We start from the raw sequence: 22627 nt of genomic DNA, 5'->3' as shown, positions 1-22627 counted from the left end.
TCACTTGCATCAATTTTTCCTCCTAATTGAAACAGCCCTAACAAGACCCCAAATATTAGCTAACTGCTTGGACCAAACATGCAACATTAGCTGTATTTATCCATAAACTACAGAACGAACGTTGTGTTTTCAGCCTGTTTGCTCGTTAAGTAAACTTTGCACAGGAGAGCACGTGAGAAATGGCTGGCGCTAGTGAGGGAGAGGCAGTTCTGCCTGCAAGGCTTTATTAGCGAAACAAGGTGCGGGAAGGCAACATCTTCCTTGGCCCAACTTCTGGCGGAGAGAGACGAGCTTTCACGTTTGCGCAGCGCTCTTCTTCAGTAAGGCTTGATAGCAGCTTTCGCGCTGGCCTTTCGCCGTTTGGCTTGGTGCATTCACCCCCCCAGCCCTTGCAGAGACGCTTCAGGCTCGGGACGCCTGGAGCGCCCGGACGCCGGAGGCTGGGAGTGGCCTGCGGCTAGGGCGGCGGTCTGCACCCCACGGGCTCCCGGATTGCAGCCCAGCCCAGGCGGGGTGGGAAGCTACTTCCCGCCGCCTCCACCAGCCCCCGGCGGCAGCGCGGGGAGCCGCCAGAGTGCAACGCGCACACGCAGCAGCTTCGCCAGTCCGCGGGGCGGCTCCGCTCCTCCCGCCCCCGGCCCCGGCTGCAGCCGCTTCCCGTCCTGCGCACTGCGCGTGCGGCCGGCGGGGCGGGGCGGGGCAGGCTCCGGCAGCCAATCGCACAGGCCGCCGGCCGGGCTGCCGCAGAGGGATGGAGGCTGAGAGCAGGGTACCGGGGCCGCCGCCGCTCTCCGGCTCCCCCGCTGGTAGCGAGGGTGGAGCTACTGCTGCTGCGCCCCGGCCGAGCGCCCCCGGCGCAGCGCGGGCCCCACCGCCCCCCGCCGCCCCGGAGGAGCTGGCCTTTGACGACGACGAGGAAGACCTGGAGGTGTTCAGCAAGGTACGGCCCGGGGCCCCGCTCCCCGCCGAGCAGCCCCGAGCCCCCTGCCCGCCGCGGCCGGGCTCCGAAGGGCCGGAGCAGTGGGGGAGGGAGAGGTGCCAGCCCCGCGCCCTTCATCCCCCCCGCCCGCTGCACTTTGCCTCGGGCGCTGCCCCGTCTGGGGTGCCGCTGCCAGGGCTTGTCTGCAGAGCGGCGGGGATGTGACGGGCAAGCGGGGCTCCAGCGCCCTGGAGCTGCCCCCGGCGCGTCTCATCGCCCCCTGCACTTCGGGCTGGGCGAAGCGGTCAGGGCAGCCCGCACCGGGCAGACACCCCGCGCGGGGGCGGCCCGGCCCGGCCCGAACGTGATTTCCCCCGTCACCCTGCTGCGCGGCGGGGAGTCAGGTGCCCGGGAGAGGGGGAGCGTTGCACTTATCTGCAGGTTCCTGGGGACGGGTAGTCGGAGCAACAATCCTGGTACAGTGACCTCTGCTACCTGGGCACGGTCCTGCAGGTTGTTAATGGCTCTAGGTAATGGCAATAAAAGCTTGGCAGAGAAATAGCACTAGTCCTCTTCAAAGCGTTGCATGCACATTAACCTGAGTCGTCACCATCTAGTTTATGTTAAAGAGCAGAAAATAGGGATTGTAAATGGAGTAGATAAAGGGAAGATAAAAAGTTAAAGTGCTCGTAGTGTTCTAATTCTTGTAAGCAGCTGTCGTTTTCCACTCATGTTTCAAACAACCACTTAAAAACAAGGAGAAAGGTGCCCCCTCCCCAGGAATTGGCATTTCATGGTTCTCTGGCATGCATAGAGGTGTTTGTGTTTTTCCCCAATGGGGATTCACCATCCATTAAGTACTGTACTAGTTTTCAGAGAAAAGTTGCTAATTTTTAAGTTTCTATTCAGTTTGTGCCAGTAATAGGGTTGGACAGCTGTTACACTTTTTGTAATAGGGGAACTGTTATGGTAATTTTGGATATTGGAAATCTGTGTGTTCTGACTCTCTATCAGCAGTTTTTCCTCAGTAACCAATGATTGGCATTTGTCATTATTATTAAGCAACTAGGTAAAAATGTTTGCTAAATTTGTCTGTGGGGGCAAACACCAATCTATTATTGTGCAGGCAACTGACCTAGAACCCCAGTCTTGCAGGCTGATGTGCATGGGTCAGTGCACAGCCCTAAAGTGGGGGCAGAGGCCTGTCTGTATAGATCTTATTGCAGTATCAAAGCGCTAGTTATTATCTTTAAGCACAGCCCTTGAAATTTACAGTAATATGTCATGTGTACCAATAAAATACAGAACAAATATAATATCTAAATAGTTAATCTACAGGCATGGTTTATATACAGTAATATATTGAAAAATACCAGTATACAAGTTTCAAACTTGAGTTTATTCAAAACAGTTTGAGAGGGTGTACCATTGTTGTGTATGAAAATCAAATGGAGAATAGGTATCATTTAAATTTACAGGTTTCAGAGTAGCAGCTGTGTTAGTCTGTATCTGCAAAAAGAAAAGGAGGACTTGTGGCACCTTAGACTAACAAATTTATTTGAGCATAAGCTTTCATGAGCTACAGCTCGCTTCACTGGATGCACGCAGTACTATGGTGTCACAAGTACTTCTTTTATTTAAATTTACATCTATTTTGATAGAGGAGGGAATAAAATGATTAGTATCTGAAACTTGGTATAGGACCTAGATTGGGCAAACATTATCACACATGATTAACTACATGCATGGAAGTAGTCTCTGAACTAACATGAATCTTGTGATTGTTTTTCTTAACACCACAGCTTCTGAAGTCCAACAGTGAGATTCTCACAGGTGTTTATTTAAAACAAGTTTCTAGCCCTCATGGTTGTGGGGGAAAAAAATGTGGAAACATGACTTGAGTCATGACTTGACAAAGCCCTGGCTGTGATGATTATGTGGGATTGGTCCTGCTTTGAGCAGGGGCTTGGACTAGATCAGTGGTTTTCAAACAGCTGGTTGTGACCCAGTACTGGGTCATGGAATGGAAGGCATTGGGTCATGGTGGCTCTGCTCAGCACTGCCAACCGGACCATTAAAAGTCCCATTGGCGGTGCTAGTTGTTCTGACACCGTGCTGTGCCCCAGAAGCGGCCAGAAGCCAGACCTGCTGCTGGCCACTGCACACTAGAAGCCTAGGAGCTGGACCTTCTGCTGGCCGTTTCTGGGGCGCATGCGGTTTGCAGTGCCAGGACAGGCAGGAAGCCTGCCTTAGTGCCCCTGCTGCGCTACTGATCAGGAGCCGCTTGAGGTAAGCCTGCACCCCATCCCCTGTCCCAGCTCTGAGCACCCCCAAACCTGGAGCCCCATTGTGCACCCCAAACTCCTCATCCCTGGCCTCAGCCCAGAGCCTTGACCCCCTCCCACACCCCAACCCTCTGCCTCACCCAGAGCCCCCCCAAACCCAGAGCCCCCTCCTGCACTCCAGCCCCACCCAGAGCCTGCACCCCCAGCCCAGAGCCCTGATCCCCTCCTGCACACCAAACCCCTCATCCCCAGCTTCATTGGGTCACGGGTATCAACGGTTTTCTTCAACTGGGTCGCCAGAAAAAAATTTTTGAAAACCCCTGGACTAGATGACCTCTTGAGGTCTCTTCCAACCCTAATCTTCTATGATTCTACGGTGGAAGCTTAGAAGCCAGAAAATAAAATGAACTCTGTTAAAAACAGAAACTTTTAAGCCATTTTTGAGGTCTGACTCACAATTTTGGAACTCTTGATGTTGGCAATAGTGATAGAGTTAAGCATGTATGTGGGCTCAGGGCCTAATTCCTTGGCTTTTGGGCCCTGATCTTGCATTTGGATTCATGAGAGTTATAGTCATAGCCTAAGACCAGAGGGGACTATCATGATCATCTAGTCTCACCCACTCCTATAATAGACCCATAGCCTCTGGATGAGTTACTGAAGTCCTCAAATCATAATTTCAAAACTTAAAGTTACAGAGAATCCACCATTTACACGAGTTTAAACTCGCAAGTGACCCATGCCCTGTGCTGAAGAGAAAGGTAAGTCTCCCCCCTCCCCTTCTTGGCCTCTGCTAATATCTGAGGGGAAATTCCTTTCTGACTCCAAATATGGCGATCCGTTAGTTGACCTCTGTATCCTCTTGGTGTCCACTCACATGGCTCCAGTTGTAAGACTAGGGCTTTGAAAAAATCTTTGACGCCTTACATTAGGTAGATATCTGTTTTAAAAAGAAAAAAAGTTGACTAAAATATCACAAAGGTGGATTTAAAAAGCAATGATTGTGTTTTTTTAAAAAAAATAAAAATTGGATTGTTTTTATTTAGACTTTTTTGATTAAATTATATTTTTCTTTTTTAAAATAAACCCGTGTAAAATAAAATCTGAATTTAATACAAAATATGTTAAGGCCTAAATTTCTCTTAAAACATTTACATAAAATATAAATATGCTGAATCCATGAGCCTCTGTCAAAAACTTAGATGTTTACCCCTGCTTCTAACTTTTGAGGACAAGCTTTATAAATATGGCACAATAAATCAGCCTGAGTAATTTAGGAGATTGCCATTTTCAAGACTTAGGAAAAACCAGGAACTTAAGTCACTTTCTCTTAGACATGTTTGATTAGTTCAGGTCAGTCTGGGAAAGTTTTCAGTTTACTTCACTGAATACAGTTAATCCCTCTGTTTATAAATCGTTTAATTGTAAGTGCAAGATGTTGTGATACATAATCGTCTCTTAATAAAACGTTTGTTTTGTTTAATACAAATAAATTTTATATACTGTTTTGTGCGTTTCCTTAAATTTCAGTTACCATCCTTATGCAGCTTGATCCAAATATGAGCACAAAGTAAATTATCTAGTAAATAAGCAATCTATCATTCACTGTTTCTTAACATACTAAAATGTACAGTTAATAAGACTATGATGATATTAGGCCTTATAATTTCTTAAATAAATGTATAAAGTTATAGTGTATCCTCCTAGGTAGCAAAAAGATTTACCAAATCTAGTGTAAAGGCTCTCTTTTTGTTGTAAATCAACAAATTTGAATTGTTATATCAATCAATGAGAATGTACCTTTCTTTAGAAAATAACTGAAATACAAAAGGAAAAGTTGATTTAAAATCAGTGATTTTAAATTGAGGCTTTTCCACTTGGTGATTTAAATCACCTTAATCCATTCTGAATATCAACGATAAAACATGGATTAATTTATTTTTGCATTGACTGGTATGTTTTATTATAGTTTTTCAAAAATATCCAGTGCTTGTTCTAAAGTGTAGACTAATACATAAATTTAGAGGAAATAATAGAAGTGTGTGCGGACATATGTGTTGAAGTACAAATAGGCTACCCCTCCATCTCATTAAGTAATTTTTTTTTAACCTGGTATTCTTTAATTCTTCCAAGATTGCAACTGCTATATGAAGATCTGTGTATTGGTGCACTAAATATGACTCAGTTATGGTAATAGTTTGTTTTATGTGTGATTTGGTAAAAGCAAGGTCTGCTGTTATCTTCCTTTTCAAGCAAACCCTCAAACTTGATAAAGAATAGAGCATACACTGAGCCAGTCTTGATAAGGCAAACAGGTTCCAAAAAATAGAATGTGGGGAGAAAACCACCTACCCTCTGAGGCTTCTTAAGTAAACCCAATAGATTGCTAACTCTCTGAAATGAAACAATGGAATGTCTAAGAGTACAGTGGTAGGAGCAGCAAATATTTCATCCTGAAGAAGAGCTCGGTGTGGCTCAAAAGCTTCTCTTTCAGAAGCTGGTCCAATAAAAGAGATTACTTAACCCACCTTGTCTCTCTAATTAAGTACAAACTCATTTGGCATTGATGTTGCATGTACTTCTATAGCACTTGGATTGTAATTCAACTTTTATTTACTTGAGCACACATTTCCAGTGTTTCTGTAAATAGGCACTGGGCACAGAGGACTGGGAAGAAATTAATATATTAGAATGGTAACTGTAGAGCAGTGGTTCCCAAACTTATTCTGCGCTTGTGCAGAGAGAGCCCCTGATGCATCCGCAGGTTCGGGCAATCACGGCTCCCAGTGGCCGCGGTTCGCTGCTCCAGGCCAATGGGAGCTGCTGGAAGCGGTGCGGGCCAAGGGACGTACTGGTCGCCACTTCCAGCAGCTTCCATTGGCCTGGAGCAGCGAACCGCGGCCACTGGGAGCTGCAATCGGCCGAACCTGCGGACGCAGCAGGTAAACAAACCAACCCAGCCCGCCAGGAGCTTTCCCCGCACAAGTGGCGGAACAAGTTGGGGAACCACTGCTGTGGAGACTTCACATTTACTATGAAACAGTTATGTGTTTGATAGTACTGAAGCAAAATCTTGATATTAATAAAGTAAGGCCAGAAGGGACCATTAAATCACCTAGTCTGACTCCTGTATGCCACACCATACTGTTTACCTCTGTAGTGAGCCCAATAGTTATGCTACCACGTACCTTCCAGAAAGATGTCCAATCCTGATTTGAGGACATCAAGAAATGGAGAATCCATTTGAACAATTTAGTGCAAAAGAGTGCAAAAACATAAAGAGTTATTTGACTTTTATTTGTGTGATCTTGGCTTTTGGCTTTGCTGGTCTAAGCTAGGAAATTTATTCAGGAAGTAATACTCATTTGTCCCTGGGTAGACATAAAAAAAAAAACCCCATGTCTGACTCAGGCTCGTGGCGTTCGGGCTCTGGAGCTGAAAAATTGCTGTGTAGATGTCCGAGCTCTAAGACCCTGCAAGGGTGGAGAGTCCCAGAGCTCGGGCTCCAGCCCAAGCCCGAATGTTGCAATTATTATTAGCCCTGCAGCCTGAACTTTGTGAGCCTGAGTCAGCTGGCCCTGGCTAGCCACAGTCATGCCGTAGAGCTTTTATCCCTGGGTAGATATACCCTATACCTGTTGGTCCATTGTAATTAGTTCAGTTATACTGCTGCTTGCTTATCAAAGAGATAAGGTACCTTATATCAAAAACTTGATATAGAATATGGATAGCTATCCTTAAATATAGATTGCAATAAAAACTTTAAGAATCTAAGTGGCAGAAATGTATTCCCTAATTATATCAAAGAGAAAACATAACAGCTGTTAAAAGGTATGCAAAGTGGTAACTATTTCTATAAACAAAACATTTCACACTATGTTTGGAAGCATGGCATCCCTTTTTTGTCTTGAACATTTACACTTACTGCTTTTGTTTATAGGCGAGGAAGACCATTTACTTAAGATGCAAATTTGGGATCTGATTTTCTGTGGTAGTGAAAGTCTCCTGCAAGGTTTTTAATACTCTCAACTTCTACTGTAGCCAGTGGGTGTTGTGCACGCACAGATCTTTGCAGGATCAGGCCCTTTTACTTGATTCTCAAATCAACTTGCTGCTTGTTTCCAGTCTCTCAGGCTACCTGTGTTGTTAACTGGCTGGTCCTGAATTATACCTTGTACTTGTTCTATACCTACTGTTAAAGGGGTAAGTATGAGGCAGATTTTGGTTTCAGATTTAACTTATGGAAAACTTACTGTTCCAAAATCTATAAAATGTTCCCAATAAAAATAACTAGCTGCAAAGTAGCTGTGATTTTTTTCCTTTATATATAGTCTGTGGAGTTTGTAGCCTAAATAATGTTGTGTTGTGCTGAAACATGAGTATCTAAAAGTGAAATTGACTTCATTTTTCATTTAATTCAGTTGAGGCAATGAAAATAGGCCAAATAGCTAAATGGTGAAAAAAGATTAAAGTTGACAATTCAGAATCTAAAGATATTACTCAGAATATAAACACACAGCATTTATTTTGTAAAAAACCACATGGATGTTTAGCTTGACAGTGTCCATGTCACAGGGCGTCTCTGTCACTACCCAGTGTTTGACTGCATAACCAGTTCCTGTGGTTTCTCGCAGACGCCAGGTTGTTACCTTTTCACCACTTGTGTATTTATTCTTCCCTTGCAAAATATCCCGGTATAATGTAGGCTTACAGCAAGATGAGGCTTCCCCACAGTCCTCACTCCGCAGCCCAGACTCACCCTCTGAGCTTTCCTTCTGAGCTTCCCCTTGCTTCTGCTTAAATCCTTTCAATTACATCATTAGCCCAGTAATTACTACCCTGGTGCTCATAATTCCCGACAGAAAGTGTTTAATTGCTGATAGCTGAGCTTGTGGCCTTCTTCATGCTGGAGAGCATTAGTGAACAGCGTGCTACTAATCATGCCATGTCTCAGTCCCTTTAATATAGAAACCTTGACCAATATCTGGAGAGAGAATATCGAAGGCCAGCACCCAGTGTTGTCAGCCTGATTGGGCATTGTGTAATATTCAAGGTGCAGGACTTGTTCTTTTTTACATTAACCTCTGTTACAATGGTTAAAAAGAGTGCTGAAACTTGTTCCAGAGAGGGCAACTTGTCAGGTAAAGTCAAATCAAAGTGTTGTCTTCAGTTTCCCTTCATCCTCTGCTTTCTTGAATTTCATGATACACGTGATACTCCATACTGTCAGTTGTGTTCCACGTTATAATAGGATGACATAGCTTTCACCAGAGCCGCCAGGACTTTGGTTATTGACCAACTCAGATTCTTGACCAAGTTCTCCTCTCAAAACTTCACTAAGCCTGGCCTTCGGAGAAATCTTCTCTGTCAGCCACAGATCTCTGTGAGAGCTTGGAAAATCTATTCAGTTCCGACTGTCTGTTCTGGGGAGTGATCTATTTTATCAAATAGTCTGAAATTTACATTGAGACAGGAAATACTCTTATGTATTGAAACTTGCACTACACTTCACTAGTTGTTGGAACAGTCATCTATAAACTGAACCCAACCGGTTAATTTTCCACCTGAGTTCTTAGCAGATCCTCAACTGGCGTAAACTGCCATAAATTTGCTGAAGTAAATCAAGCATCTCTGACAATTTAAAGCTGCTGAAGATCTACCCCATGTACATATTCAAGATTTTTCTGTAGGAGTGTGATACTCTTCATGTAAATACACAATGTGGAACTGAGTAACCTTGTCTATTTGAGGTGATTTTTGTGAAAGGTATATGATGGAAATGCAAAGAAATTAAGGATTCTTATTTGGAATTCAGAAAAACATCTACCTCTGAAAATTTTTGCAAAACTTTTATCAGTGACAACTATCAAGTTAAATGGCTGTAGTAAGAAACAGCAATGAGTCTTTAGAATTGGATGTCTTGGTAAAAATTATTTACAAAAAATATAGTTTTTCAAATGTTACACACTGTAATCTAAGGAAATAATAAAGCAAGACATCTCTGAGCAGTTAACTAGCATAGACATCGCATTTGTCAATAGTCATATGTTTAACTGTGATGTTAATCAGTTTTATGTATGCATAATATTTCTCCTTATTGACATTCAATTCTTTCTTAACATAAATTGCTTGTTAATTTGGTGGCTTTTTAAAGGGACTGACTTGAAACCGTATTCTTCTAAGTGTCCCGTCCTGCAGAAAGCTGTGAACAAATAAAATCTTGATGGATTGCCACATAGAGACCACCATGTCTATAACCTACAAACATTTATATTCTTGAAAAAATACCAATAGTCTTTGTGCTACTTTAACAATCTGAATAGTGAGATAAGCCTTGAGAAAATATGGCAAAGAAATGACAGGGCCTTTAGCGAGAAAATGCATCTTTAAGTTAGATATAGGTTAACTTTACAAATAATAAGAATATCAAGCCTCACATCATCAGTTAACCTGAATAATCAGTGAAACTAACAAGTCATGGTGTGACTAGTATTTTAGATAGCATTTACGCCCCGCTCGTACAAGTGGATGCACCTATTTATTGGGACATCTGTGTCAGATCAGGGCTTTAATCAGTATTCCTCTGTTTGTACAGTAACAAGGAAGAAAACATTAAAAAGAGAAAGTACTGCAAAGTCACAAATTGGCAACGTTCAGCTCGTTTCTGAAGTTGACTAAGCTTCAAACTGACATACAAAGTAAATTCATTTTCTGTTTATACAGCTTGCTTCTCCAGTTTGTCTTTGATTACTTGGGGTGGATCAGAGGCGAAATGTGGTATGGTATGATCACTAATTCACATGCATCTTGAAAAACCTGTATGCTCTCTTACTCCTCTACAAGGAACAGTATTTCATTTATAGCTGTATCTTCATCGATGTGGGTGTTAAAATGCTCTTTTCTCTCACGCTCTATTTTTATATATTTAGTGCACAGGAACTGATTTTTCCCCCTCCCTTTCAGGATCGGAACCTGCTTCTTTCTTCACCCCTAAAGGCCAGAAGCACCAGCCCCTTACCCATACATCATGAAAAAACCTAGTGCTCTGTGCTTCTTCCCCAAAATTATGGCTTCAGTAATTTCCCTTTGCAACTGTGCCTCAGTGGGTCACAGCTGAGGATGTCAAATTCAGGACAAACTACTGAGAAGTAGAGCAGATACACCCCAAGACTGGTGGCTAATCCCCCATAGGATATACCAAACCAGCAACAAAAGTAAACTTCTGTTTTGCCACACTAACAAAAAGTCATAAAAGCAGTTTCCTTTCATTCCGGTCCTTGTATTATCACCAGAAACACTAGACTTAGAGATGAGTGGTTCTTTAAAACCAATCTCTTCAAATAAAAGGTGGTTCTGATCCCAAAGGACCAGCCACACATCCAAGTCAACATATAACTTAGATCTTACCCCAAAATCACACTGATCCCAATCCTTTAGTATCTAAAGGTTTATTTATAAAAAGGCGAGATTAGTTGAAATTGGTTAAAGGAATCAAATACATACAAAAATTGCAAAGTTCTTGGTTCAGGCTTGTAGCAGTGATGGAATAAACTGCTGGCTTAAGTCAAGTCTCTGGCTGCTTCCAAATCACTGGAAGGTCCTCAGTTCCTTGGTTAGAATGTTTCCATTAATATAAATTCATGGTCCAGAGGCTGGAGCAGAAAAGAGGCAAAATGGAGGGGTTTCCAGGAACTTTTACATCTTCTGCCATGTGGAGGGAAACCCATTGTTTCAAACAAAGCCCTCAGCACAGCTAGTGGAAAATTACAGATGACAAGATGGGAGTTTGGAGTCACATGGGTAAGTCGTCTGTGCATGCCTGATTTCGCTTAGTCATTGCAGGAAGTCATTACCTATATTTCAGATGCAATGTCTACTCAGTGTAGATGGGTGTCTCCCATAGTCCATTGTGAGTTGTGCCCTTTTGATGGGCCACTCAATTTGAATAGTCCCTCCAAGATGTGCTGGCTAACCGCCTTCTGGGCGTTACCCAAGGAGCAAACATTTGAAATACAGGTATAGAGCCAATACTCATAACTTCAAATGCAAAAATAATACATGTATACAAATAGCATAATTATATTCAGCAAATCATAACCTTTCCACAGACATCTTACGTTCCATATTTTGTACAAGATTTGTTGCAAATATAGAACAGTGGTTGCAATAATGATCTATATGGTCATATTTTAATCAGATAACGTCACACCTGTAAAACCATAAAGGCCAAGGCCAATGTTTACTTTTCCTTGTGAATCCTGCTCCTAACCTCCCCAGTACTGGTTTACATACATTTTCCTCCATATTGCCAATATCTTCCTGAACTTGTTTCCCATAGGTTCTATACAAATCCTATACCTGAAATGGCTACTGAAAACTTCCAAATCTCCAAAACATCTGATATTGACAAAGCCAGGTATTTAAGTAGCCTGTCACCAGCACTCCTTTTTAGTAGAACAGTTGGTCAGGCCACTGATGATGATTTTTTTTCTTGCTTCTCTAGTCCCAAACACTTAATCTGCAGAGGCCTCTAATGGCAGCTTCTTTTCCCTCCACATCCGCAGGCATGTAGTGTGAGGCAGACTGCAAGCTCCAGATGCTTGGCTCTGATTGCACTCCTGTTGTAAGCACATCTGCTGTGCAATTTCCAATATGTTGTAATATTTGGGTGATCGTACTACCTGACTTTAAAGAGACTTTAGGGAGTCAACTGAAATAAAAAGCATTAGGAGGATGAAATAAGAAAACTGTAGATTTTGAAGGAGGATATATTTGCCTACCAAAATTGACGATGACTTTAACTTTAAAACTACCCTACAATAATAACTCTAAGTTGCTGTTTGTTTCATAATCCTGGATAACTTTGTTGTCCCTTCACCCTTCCTATTTTCCTGTGAGTCAACAGAGTTTTCACATGTGTAATATTCCTTCTGTATTCCTACAGCAGAATTGTTACATACTTGAATAGTCTGCCTGTGTTCTTTTATAAGTAGGCTGAGTGATGACAACATAACTTGCCAACCAAAACACAGCTGGCTGTCTAATTTTAGGTCCACAAACTGAACATCCCTTTCAACTACATGGTTACTCAAATCCTTTCTGTGGTGATGTGCTCTTCTCCCCTCCCCAAAAGGCTTGAATTGTGTCAGCACGTGGCCATTTTGTGCTAGTGTCCTGATCTAGCATATTTTGAAATGGCTTTCATTCTGAATGTAAGTTACCATACATAGCCAAATGGAGTTATGCAACTATAAAAACACAACTCTTATTTCTTCCCCCACACTTCCAACCAATGCTGATTAGGTGCCAGAGTAAATAGAATGCTTTTGAAGGCAGTATGCTCTTCAATGAAGAAGAATTGTCTGGAAAGATTTCAGAGTAACAGCCGTGTTAGTCTGTATTCGCAAAAAAGAAAAGGAAAAGAAAAGGATGTCTGGAAAGAGACTAGGTAAAGTCAGTAAAATCACTATACGAGACACACAGTTAAACTCAGGTTTCAGAGTAGTAGCTGTGTTAGTCTGTATCCGCAAAAAGAAAAGGAGTACTTGTGGCACCTTTGAGACTAACAAGTTTATTTGAGCACAAGCTTTCGTGAGCTACAGCTCACTTCATCGGATGCATTAAGTGGAAAATACCGTGGGGAGATTTTATATACACAGTGAACATGAAACAATGGGTGTTACCATACACACTGTAACGAGAGTGATCAGGTAAGGTGAGCTATTACCAGCAGGAGAGAAGGAAAAACAACAACAACAAAAACCTTTTGTACTGATAATCAAAGTGGGCCATTTCCAGCAGTTCACAAGAACATGTGAGGAACAGTAGTTGGGGGGGGGGGGGGAATAAACATGGGGAAACATCCACTCCCAGTTTTTATTGAAGCCTAAGTTAATGGTGTCCAGTTTGCAAATTAATTCCAATTCAGCAGTCTCTTGTTGGAGTCTGTTTTTGAAGTTTTTTGTTGAAGAATTGCCACTTTTAGGTCTGTAATCGAGTGACCAGAGAGATTGAAGTGTTCTCTGACTGGTTTTTGAATGTTATAATTCTTGACGGCTGATTTGTGTCCATTTATTCTTTTATGTATAGACTGTCCGGTTTGGCCAATGTACGTGGCAGAGGGGCATTGCTGGCGCATGATAGCATATATCACATTGGTAGATGTGCAGGTGAACGAGCCTCTTATGTTGTGGCTGATGTGATTAGGCTGTATGATGGTGTCCCCTGAATAGATATGTGGACACAATTGGCAACGGGCTTTGTTGCAAAGATAGGTTCCTGGGTTAGTGTTTTTGTTGTGTGGTGTGTGGTTGCTGGTGAGTATTTGCTTCAGGTTGAGGGGCTGTCTGTAAGCAAGGACTGGCCTGTCTCCCAAGATCTGTGAGTGTGACTTGCTGAAGTGAAGAAACAGATTGACAGAGCCAGAAGGGCACCCAGAAGTTACCTACTACAGGACAAGCCCAACAAAGAAAATAACAGAACACCACTAGCCATCACCTTCAGCCCCCAACTAAAACCTCTCCAATGCATCATCTAGGATCTACAACCTATCCTGAAGGATGACCCATCACTCTCACAGGTCTTGGGAGACAGGCCAGTCCTTGCTTACAGGCAGTCCCCCACCCTGAAGCAAATAATCACCAGCAACCACACAACAAAAACAGTAACCCAGGAACCTAAGGGTTGGATGGCCAGAATGACTTGCTGCAGCAGGAGGATGGGGTCCACCTGTCAGACTTGGGAGCTGACACTGTTTGGCTGATATCAAAGAGGGTATTATTGTTGCATGCGGGGAGGCAGCCAAGCTAATTGCTGGTGCCTCCTTGTGGTAGATGTCCAGTGCAGGTTTTCCATAGGGAAGGGATAAAGTGATCAGATAGAATGAATTGGGAAAGGATTTAAGGGTGGCATTCTTTAAAAGAATGGAAATGGGGGTTCAGGACTCCTATGACTGGTACAGCAGGGAGCTAATCCCCTTCTTTATAGCCCCCCTTAGCCCTCATTTGCGGGGTGGGAGTAGCAAGGTCCCGGTAGTGGGTGGGCTGGGGATTAGGATGAGTAAAGGAGGAGGGCTGGCAGCGCACCCCCACCCCCCGATGTAGGTAGATTGATTTTAGAATTACCTGCACTGTGTGCTTTTATCTGCTGGTTACTCCCTAGCATTTAGAAATAAAGTTGTGGCCCAATTAAACCACATCTTGTTGTCTCCTGTTTGTCTTCCTGTATAGCCGGACAACGGAAGTGGTAAATGTGATTTTTTTTTTTATACCCTTATCACTTTCTGAAGAAAGGTGCTCAGTGTACATCTAACTTCAGAAATATGGACTAGATGCTTCCCTTTTGCTGTAAGAACCTCATAAACCTTGATGGTTTGGTTTGAGCATTGAATGAGTGTGAGGTTTGTTGTATCAGTATTGTCTGATTTCTTAACATAAGTGTAGTCTCATGTGTGGCTTGTATTTTGGTGGAAGGGATATTTAGTAGATGTGCTCCTTTCTCTGAATCATTATTAAACTGATGCCCTAGTATTGTGTTGGAGGTAATTTTGTGACTGGAAGTGCTGTCTCTCAGATGAGGCTTAAAACTAAGGTCCCAGCGGACAACCTGTGACCTTGTAAACACGCATGGCACTTTTTTTTTTCTTTTGGCAAGGATAAGACAAATCAGTCCTGACTTTCTGCCTTAAATCTTTCTGAATAATAAAACTTTTTCTAACTAAAATTGGGGAGAATTTTTTTTTATTAGGGCATAGTGTCATTCCATCTTTGTCCTAAACTGTTATTTACCATAGCATAGCTGCATGCTGGTTTTTAATAGCTACTATCGTCATTCCAGAGAGAGCTGTTTTTTCTGTCCTGGGTGTGTGTGTATGTGTATATATAATTGTAATTCATAAACCTTACTACCACTGGATTTAAAAAACCCCACACTTAGTTCTTATACTGCTGATTCTGCATCGTCAAGGATTCCTCAATTATAAACTATACTGAAGGTCTTTAATAATAAACATCTTTAAATTACAAGGGGATATAATTTCATAAAACATCTGAAAGGAAAAGAGGGTAGCTATCTTGGTCAGTTTGCAAGAGAGAATTTAGATTTCAAATCCTGGGTGACTGGCCTCTAACAACTTTAATTAGGTTGGTAAGTGTCCTGTACAGTATAGTGGGTGCTTGGTTTAACTGGTTTGGGTATTTGTAGGTGACTTCTGTTTTCAGCCATCCATGATGTTGTCAAGTGTAGTGTTCTGCTTTTCTCTCATCGGTCTTGTTCTTTTTTTCTTTTTTAACCATTCATTGAATTGAGCACTGAAAAGGAGAAGAGGATGACATGGATGTTTGTGGTATATTTTTGCAGTTTTATCAGCTATCTCTTTTACCATCTTAACTGTTCACTTCAGAGCAGTGGTGGGCAACCACATTGGCCAGGAACGGCAAACCGAGGCCACTGGGAGCTGTGGGTGGCTGTGTCTGCTAATGGGCAATGTAAACAAACCATCTCACGGCCCGCCAGCGTATTACCCTGATGGGCTGTGTGCGGGCCACTGGTTGCCCACCACTGCTTCAGAGCTATTGTTTTTGATGTCTGAAACCTGCACCCTTATATGTTAATAAGAATTTCTTCAAATGTCTTATTTATCTATAGGATACATCACTGACTGAGGCAAATTCATTCAGTCCTTTGATACCAACATCCCCCTCTTCTATGATAAACCAGTACAAGTTTGAAGATGAGCCAGAATTAAGGGATCTCTTAATTAGTGTTGATGATCCTGAAAGTCACATTACTGCCATTGAGACTTTTGTTACCTATAGAGTTGTTACAAAGGTAAGTGTTTGTTAATCGTCCTGATAGTTTAAGTGTAAAGTAAAACTATACAAGTGTTAGTGTTTTAAAGGATTTCAAATAATAACCTTTCTAACATTTCAGAATTTTATATCCTGATTTTGCAGCGAGTTAACAGCTTAGTCAAATTATTTCCAACTCAGGGTTAGATTCTAAAAAACGCTTTTAAGGTTACTCGTGTATATTTGCATGACTGAGTGCTGTAGAGATCATTTAAGGAATAGCTGAAGTTATTTTAATGATTGCAAAAGCAGTCTTTTGTGTGAAATTGGCATTTGCTGTTGTCTCTTGACAAGAACATGAAACAAGAGGAAGGCTGATGCAGTTGAAAAGTACTATATTGGCATAAGTATTTGTCGAGCATGGGTAGGCCAGAGAGAAGTGGAGTTATGCTTGGTTGTCAATATGTGGTACCTTGCTCACCACATCCCCTCTCAATTCTGCTTTCCTGTAATTGGATTGTTTGCTAGCACAAAGAAAAGTTCTCCTTCCATTCACAGTTAATAACATTTTTGTTATGGCTACAGCAATTTCTTAAATGAAAAGGTAATATTAGGAAAGTATTTATTTAATGTGTTTTCAGCTGTCTTTGAATTCAGTTTCTCAGCTGGAGTGGAGGAAAGCCAGTATTATGAGACCAGCCAGTTCCCTGGGGATTATCAGCAAGTATTGCACATAGGGTTGCCGACTTTCCGATTGCAGAAAGCCGAACACCCTTGCCTGAGGCCCTGCCCCATCTCAGAGGCCCTGCCCCATCTCAGAGGCCCTGCCTCCACTTACTCAAATCCCTCTCCCTCTGTCACTTGCTCTCCCCGACCCTCACTCATTTTCACTGGGCTGGGCAGAGGGTTGGGGTGCAGGAGGGCTCTGGCTGGGGGTATGGGCTCTGGGGTGGGACCAGAAATGAGGATTTTGGTGTGTGGGAGGGGGCTCTGGGCTAGGGGAGGGGGTACTGTATCTGGGTGGGGTGTGCAGACTCCTGCATGGGGCCAGAAATGAGGGTGCAGGGGGGCCTCTGGGCTAGGCAATGGGGTTGGAGTGTGTGTGTGGGGGGATGAGGGCTCCAGCTGAGGGTGTGGGGCTGGGGATGAAGAGTTCGGAGTACAGGAGGGGTGCAGGCTCTGGGAGGGTGTTTGGGTGCGGGAGGGGGCTCAGGGTGCAGGCTCCGGGTGGCACTTACCTCAGATGGCTCCCAGAAGTGGCCGTCATTTGTCTCTGACTCCTAGGCAGAAGCGCGGCCAGTGGGATGAGTGGAGCCGGCAGTAGGGGCAGGGGCAACGTGCAGAGCCCCTGTGGCCGAACCTCTGCCTGGGAGCTGGAGGGAAATGCTGGCCGCTTCTGGGAGTCACAAGGAGCCAGGGCAGACAGGGAGCCTGCCTTAGCCCTGCTGCCCAGACTTCAAACAGCCAGGTCAGCGGTGCTGACCGGAGCTGCCAGGATCCTTTTCTGACTGGGCGTTCTGGTCGAAAACCAGACGTCTGGCAACCTTAACTTCACAGCCTACATTTTGAGACCTGCTATATTCATTTATTTTACTCTGACCTTTTTTTTTGCAGAAGGTTAACTTACAACAAATTTTCAAATGAAAATGTTCCCTTTGTTTATGCAGGAGGAATAGGGTTTTTGTAGGAAGAGGGGAGAATGATGAGGAAGGGGAGGGATGTTTTCTGCCTTCTCTCCTATCCGTGATTTAATTTGAAGTATAAATTCATGATGATACAACAACTCTGTCAACCCTAAGCATTCAGAAATCATGAATCAGGTCTCAGTTAATCAGAGGTTTGCTCAAAAATTACAAGATTAAGTAAAATTGGGTGGGGAGGTTCTTTTTATTTGCATTCTAGTTTCTGAGCCCTTAAAATTCACTTGAGTCATGTTCTAAAGCTTTTCTTTGCAACCACAATGACTAGGAACTTTTTTTTAAATGAAAACTCATATATGCTTGTAATTACTTGGCTCCAGGAGCTGGGGCTTGTTTTAGTCTCCTCCCACTAAAAACCCAAACGAACAAAAAACCCACCAATATCGTGTTTCAGAGTAGCAGCCGTGTTAGTCTGTATTCGCAAAAAGAAAAGGAGTACTTGTGGCATCTTAGAGACTAACAAAGATATTTGAGCATAAGCTTTCGTGAGAAGTGAGCTGTAGCTCACGAAAGCTTATGCTTAAATATCTTTGTTAGTCTCTAAGATGCCACAAGTACTCCTTTTCTTTTTACCAATATCATGAGACTGGATTAAATCATTAGAGTTGGCAGCACTGTAGTTTGCTAAAGTTTAAGGTTCTACTGGTGGGTACAAAACTAAAGTTGGTGACTGGTAGTGTAAACCATTAAATCCTGATGTATATGTAGTTTCAGTGCTGCCGAAACTTATTACACAGGAGGGCCACATAAATCTAAGAACAACCTTGTGTGGACCAAACAGATTCTACATATTTTAATAAGATTTAAAGTCACCTGTATTGATTTATATTTTAAGTTCAGCTTGTTTCTTATGTACAGTATTGTCTATTTACACACCTGTGTAAACTCAAATGGTGTAAACATGATTCATTAGTATTTTATCATCGGCCATTAGTATATTGTGGTATCTATGAAATGCTCTGGAGAGCTGCCTACGGACTGCGGGCCATAGTCTATATGAAATGGCAGGGCACCCAGGGTCCGTATGAAATGACAGGGTTTTCATGGCTGAAACATGTGGCTAGGTGATTGATAGCAGCTGATATCAGGGACATGCTTCAATTATTTTCAGTTTATTCAAATACTACAACATGGGCATTTCTTAAACTCAGATTTGTCATCACTTTAAAGAGACCAACCTAAATTTAGAACACGTCTATCTTAACTGGAAGGAAAATCTCACATTAAAGTAATGATTGAAACCCTTTGGAAAAAATTGTACTAGATCAATCCTTATAAGACATTTCTTATGCACAGTTGGGCACTTGCTTTTTTTTCACAGTAGAAGTTCACTTTGTTTCATCTCTTACTAGGTTAGATCACCTTACTAAAAATTGTAATTGGTAAGTTCTGAATGACATTAACTATTTTCCCTCAGAGATCTCATTTTTATTCCAAAATGGTCAATCTACACTATTATATATGTTTAGTACTCCTCTTAGGGTATATGTCTGTTGCAGCTGGGAGGTAGACAGTCATGCATAGTGCTGCTTGAGCAAGTGTGCTAAAAATAGCCATGTAGTTGGGGTAGCACAAGTGGTGGCTCAAGCTAGCTCCCAAAGTATGTATCTAGGGAGCCTGGGTGGGTTGGTACTCAGGCTAGCTCCAGCTCCTGTGCTGTCCCCACTACACTGCTGTTTTTGGCATGCTGGCTCGAGCAGAGTCAGTGTATATCTGTCTACCTAAGCTGGGAATCTCACCTTCCACCTGCAGTGCAGACATACTTTTAGATTTTTCCATCTTAATTTTGTGGTTATGATTTTCAGACCTCTCGTGGTGAGTTTGACTCCAGTGAATATGAAGTTCGAAGACGATATCAAGATTTCCTTTGGTTGAAGAGCAGACTTGAGGAAGCACATCCAACACTGATTATTCCTGTAGGCTTGCTAGATTTTTGTGTTGCATTTGGTTTTTTGTTTTAAATTTATTTGTAGTGAGCTTTGGAGAAGTCTCTTTCAGGGTTCTGGGTTCTACCAACCATTAAGAAGCTAATGTAGTTTGATTAATCTTTTATGTGTATGTGCAAAATTCAGAGAAAAATAAGGGCATTTCGCTTTTTCTTAACCTATTCTCCGTTCATTTCCTTTCTCTTGATTTTATATTTATTCTGATGCATTATCTATTGCTAGAATCAGATTGAAACACTGTGTTTACTGTGTTAATTTTATAGTTTTTCTGTGTAGTGAATTGTACAAGAATGTGTCTACCGTCTCCTGGGTAGTAGGACTACTTGTAATATATGTAATATGCAAAGTTATACAATGTTTTGTTTATTTATTTTCCCCCTCAGCCATTGCCTGAAAAATTTATAATGAAAGGAATGGTGGAACGATTTAGTGATGAATTCATTGAGACTCGAAGGAAAGCATTGCATAAATTTTTGAACCGAATTGCTGAGCATCCAACTTTGACTTTTAATGAAGACTTCAAAATATTTCTTACTGCACAAGCCTGGGTAAAAAAAAAAAATAAATCTCCTGATTTATAGTTATAAGAAATTATGAACTGCCTTACTAGGGGCCTGCATAGTTCAATATCTTCCTACCAACCATGGCTAGTTATAGAAGCATCATAGGAAGGTGCAAGGAATCCTGCAGTAGACAGCTATTGAATAACTTGCCCATAGGAAAAATTTCTTTCTGATACCCATCAGAGTTTGTCTTCTATGCTCTGAAGCATGAGGGTTAGTATCCCTTCCAAAACTCCTATTCTCACTCTTCTAATCCTGGCTGTTCTTGCTAACCCATGTAAATGCCTAAGATTATATAATGCATGTGATTTTAAATTATTTTGTTTTGATATTTCTCTCTTTTTGCCCTTATTCTTTAAAAATAATAGTAATAATCTGTTCATTGACAATGCAGCCAATAAACCACCATTTAATTTCCCACTGTAGCTGTGCAGAATGTATTCACTGGAAAAGAAAGCAAGAATTTTGTCTTCCAAAGAGCATAGTTCTGAACTTAACCAAATGTTTCACTAGCAGTTTATAGAAGTGCAGGGAAAGGAAACGGGGGAGGGGAGGGGAGGGGAGAGGCTGCTTTCCACAGTAAGAACATAATTTTCCCCAATGGATGACTTCTCTCTGCACATGCTTCCCTCTGTTTTCTTTCCCGAAAGTCTGCATACTGGCTGACTCTGCTTTAAGACTGAAAGGGGAAGAGGCTTGTATGGTCTTAATCCTTCCCTTCCTATTCCCCCTGCATGCTCCCTGCTTCAGCAGAGCATGGCTAGCCTATGACACAGAATGGTTGTCCTTGACCATGCAACCTTCAATCAAAATGTAAAAAGGAAAATTAGTAAAGGGATGGCGGGGAAAGAGAGTCTTATTGCTACATATTTAATAACTTTACAATAAGATCTAGGCAGCAAATGAAAACCTAAAGTAGTTGGTTTTATAAATGCCTGTGTAGTTTTATTGTTTATTTGTTTTGCTTTAATTCTAAACCATGGGTAGAAAACATTAAAATATTTACAAGGGTATGTTGTTCTTGCAGGAACTTTCATCTCACAAGAAGCAGGGCCCTGGCTTGTTTAGCAGAATGGGACAAACTGTAAGAGCTGTAGCATGCTCAGTAAGAGGAGGAGGAGTTAAAAATCGTCCTCATATGTTTACAGATATAAATGACTATATGGAAACATTTAATCAGAAAATAAACTTGATAGACAGAATATCCCAAAGAATTTACAAGGAAGAAAGGGGTAAGTAGAAATAATGAACACAAGCTTGTTTTATTGACTTCAGAAAGTAATATATTGAACAAGTAAATTACTGTGAAAAGTTAGTTTGCTTTCACTGTTCTGCACAAATTGCTGCTTTCTAGCAAGAGAAATGGAGAACAAGAAACTTCTTTTCCTTCAACGGCTAATCCTCGGCATATTGGCAGATCAGTGTGCAACTATGTGGGGATTAGAGGTCCACATCTGGCAGCCTTCTTCATTGGTTTGAAGTTAGGATGACTGCAGAGGTAGCATGCTTATCTCTCGAGAGAAGGAAAATAACTTGCTGATAACCTCACCTTTCTCTTCCTTGTTACTGAGTCATACCTGGAACTTCCTCGGACATAATCAGCATAAATAATATATTAATAGGGACGGTAGTTTAACTATGCTGACAAGAAACTGAAAACTAAGAAAACCTAGAAGTTTGGCTGGTTTTTCACCATACTAATTGGAAGAACACTATGAATACTTTTTGTTGTGTACAGATGACTACTACTTAAAGGGAAATATAAACACTTATTTCCTAATGACAATCACACTATGAATTCCAGTTGTTTGTAGATATTCAAACCCCTGCAAATTCTTATATCTGTTAACCAGAATCCCTTTCGTATATAAAGTTTTTTGTATCTACAAATATAGTGTTCTGTACCTGTCAAACTGAGAAGTTCTTTGTACTTATTTTGAACCTTAGTCTGTGTGTGTAGCCAAATACTGGAGCATATAGACCAGCGGTTGGCAACCAATGGCACCTGTGCCAGAGACGGCACGCAAGCTGATCTTTAATGGCCCCCTGCTGCCTGCCAGGTCCCAGATGCCGGCGCCGCTCAGCCCGCTGCCAAACCCAGGCCGGCAGCGGGCTGAGTGGGGCCAGTGGCCGGGACCCCAGGAGGTAGCAGTATGCCATTAAAAATCCTACCCGCCCCAGCCTGCTCTTCTCCGCCCTGCCCCCCGCTGCCGGTCTGGTGTTCTGGCTGCTGGCCCCTTCCCAGCTGAGGTCTCGGCTGCAGGCCCCGCTCAGCCTGCTGTTGGCCTAGGTGAACGGAATCCCAGGCTGGCAGACACCACTTCTGAAAGGTTGCCGACCCCGGTATAGAATCAACAAAGAAAATGTTGAGATGTTAAGGAAGGGATCCCTGATGGCTATCAAAGGATGTCTGTTACTGTAGATGT

General features: G+C 42.3%; 1 protein-coding gene across 1 annotated transcript in view; it reads left to right on the top strand.

Moving 5' to 3' along the window:
• The first annotated feature begins 338 nt into the window (after positions 1-338).
• The window catches only part of SNX7 (sorting nexin 7), a 69304-nt gene continuing 47015 nt past the window's right edge, over positions 339-22627 (top strand). The window contains exons 1-5 of the mRNA XM_084636305.1: positions 339-940; positions 15850-16032; positions 19498-19608; positions 20022-20186; positions 21229-21433. Coding sequence (XP_084492431.1) covers positions 752-940; positions 15850-16032; positions 19498-19608; positions 20022-20186; positions 21229-21433 — 853 coding nt within the window. The 5' untranslated portion in view covers positions 339-751. The remainder of the gene's footprint in view (positions 941-15849; positions 16033-19497; positions 19609-20021; positions 20187-21228; positions 21434-22627) is intronic.

Source organism: Lepidochelys olivacea, assembly GCF_965140295.1.
Source record: "Lepidochelys olivacea isolate rLepOli2 genome assembly, chromosome: 8".
NCBI classification, from domain to species: domain Eukaryota; kingdom Metazoa; phylum Chordata; order Testudines; family Cheloniidae; genus Lepidochelys; species Lepidochelys olivacea.
Note: the sequence above shows the minus strand (reverse complement) of the source record. Positions and strands in the feature narration are given on the sequence as shown.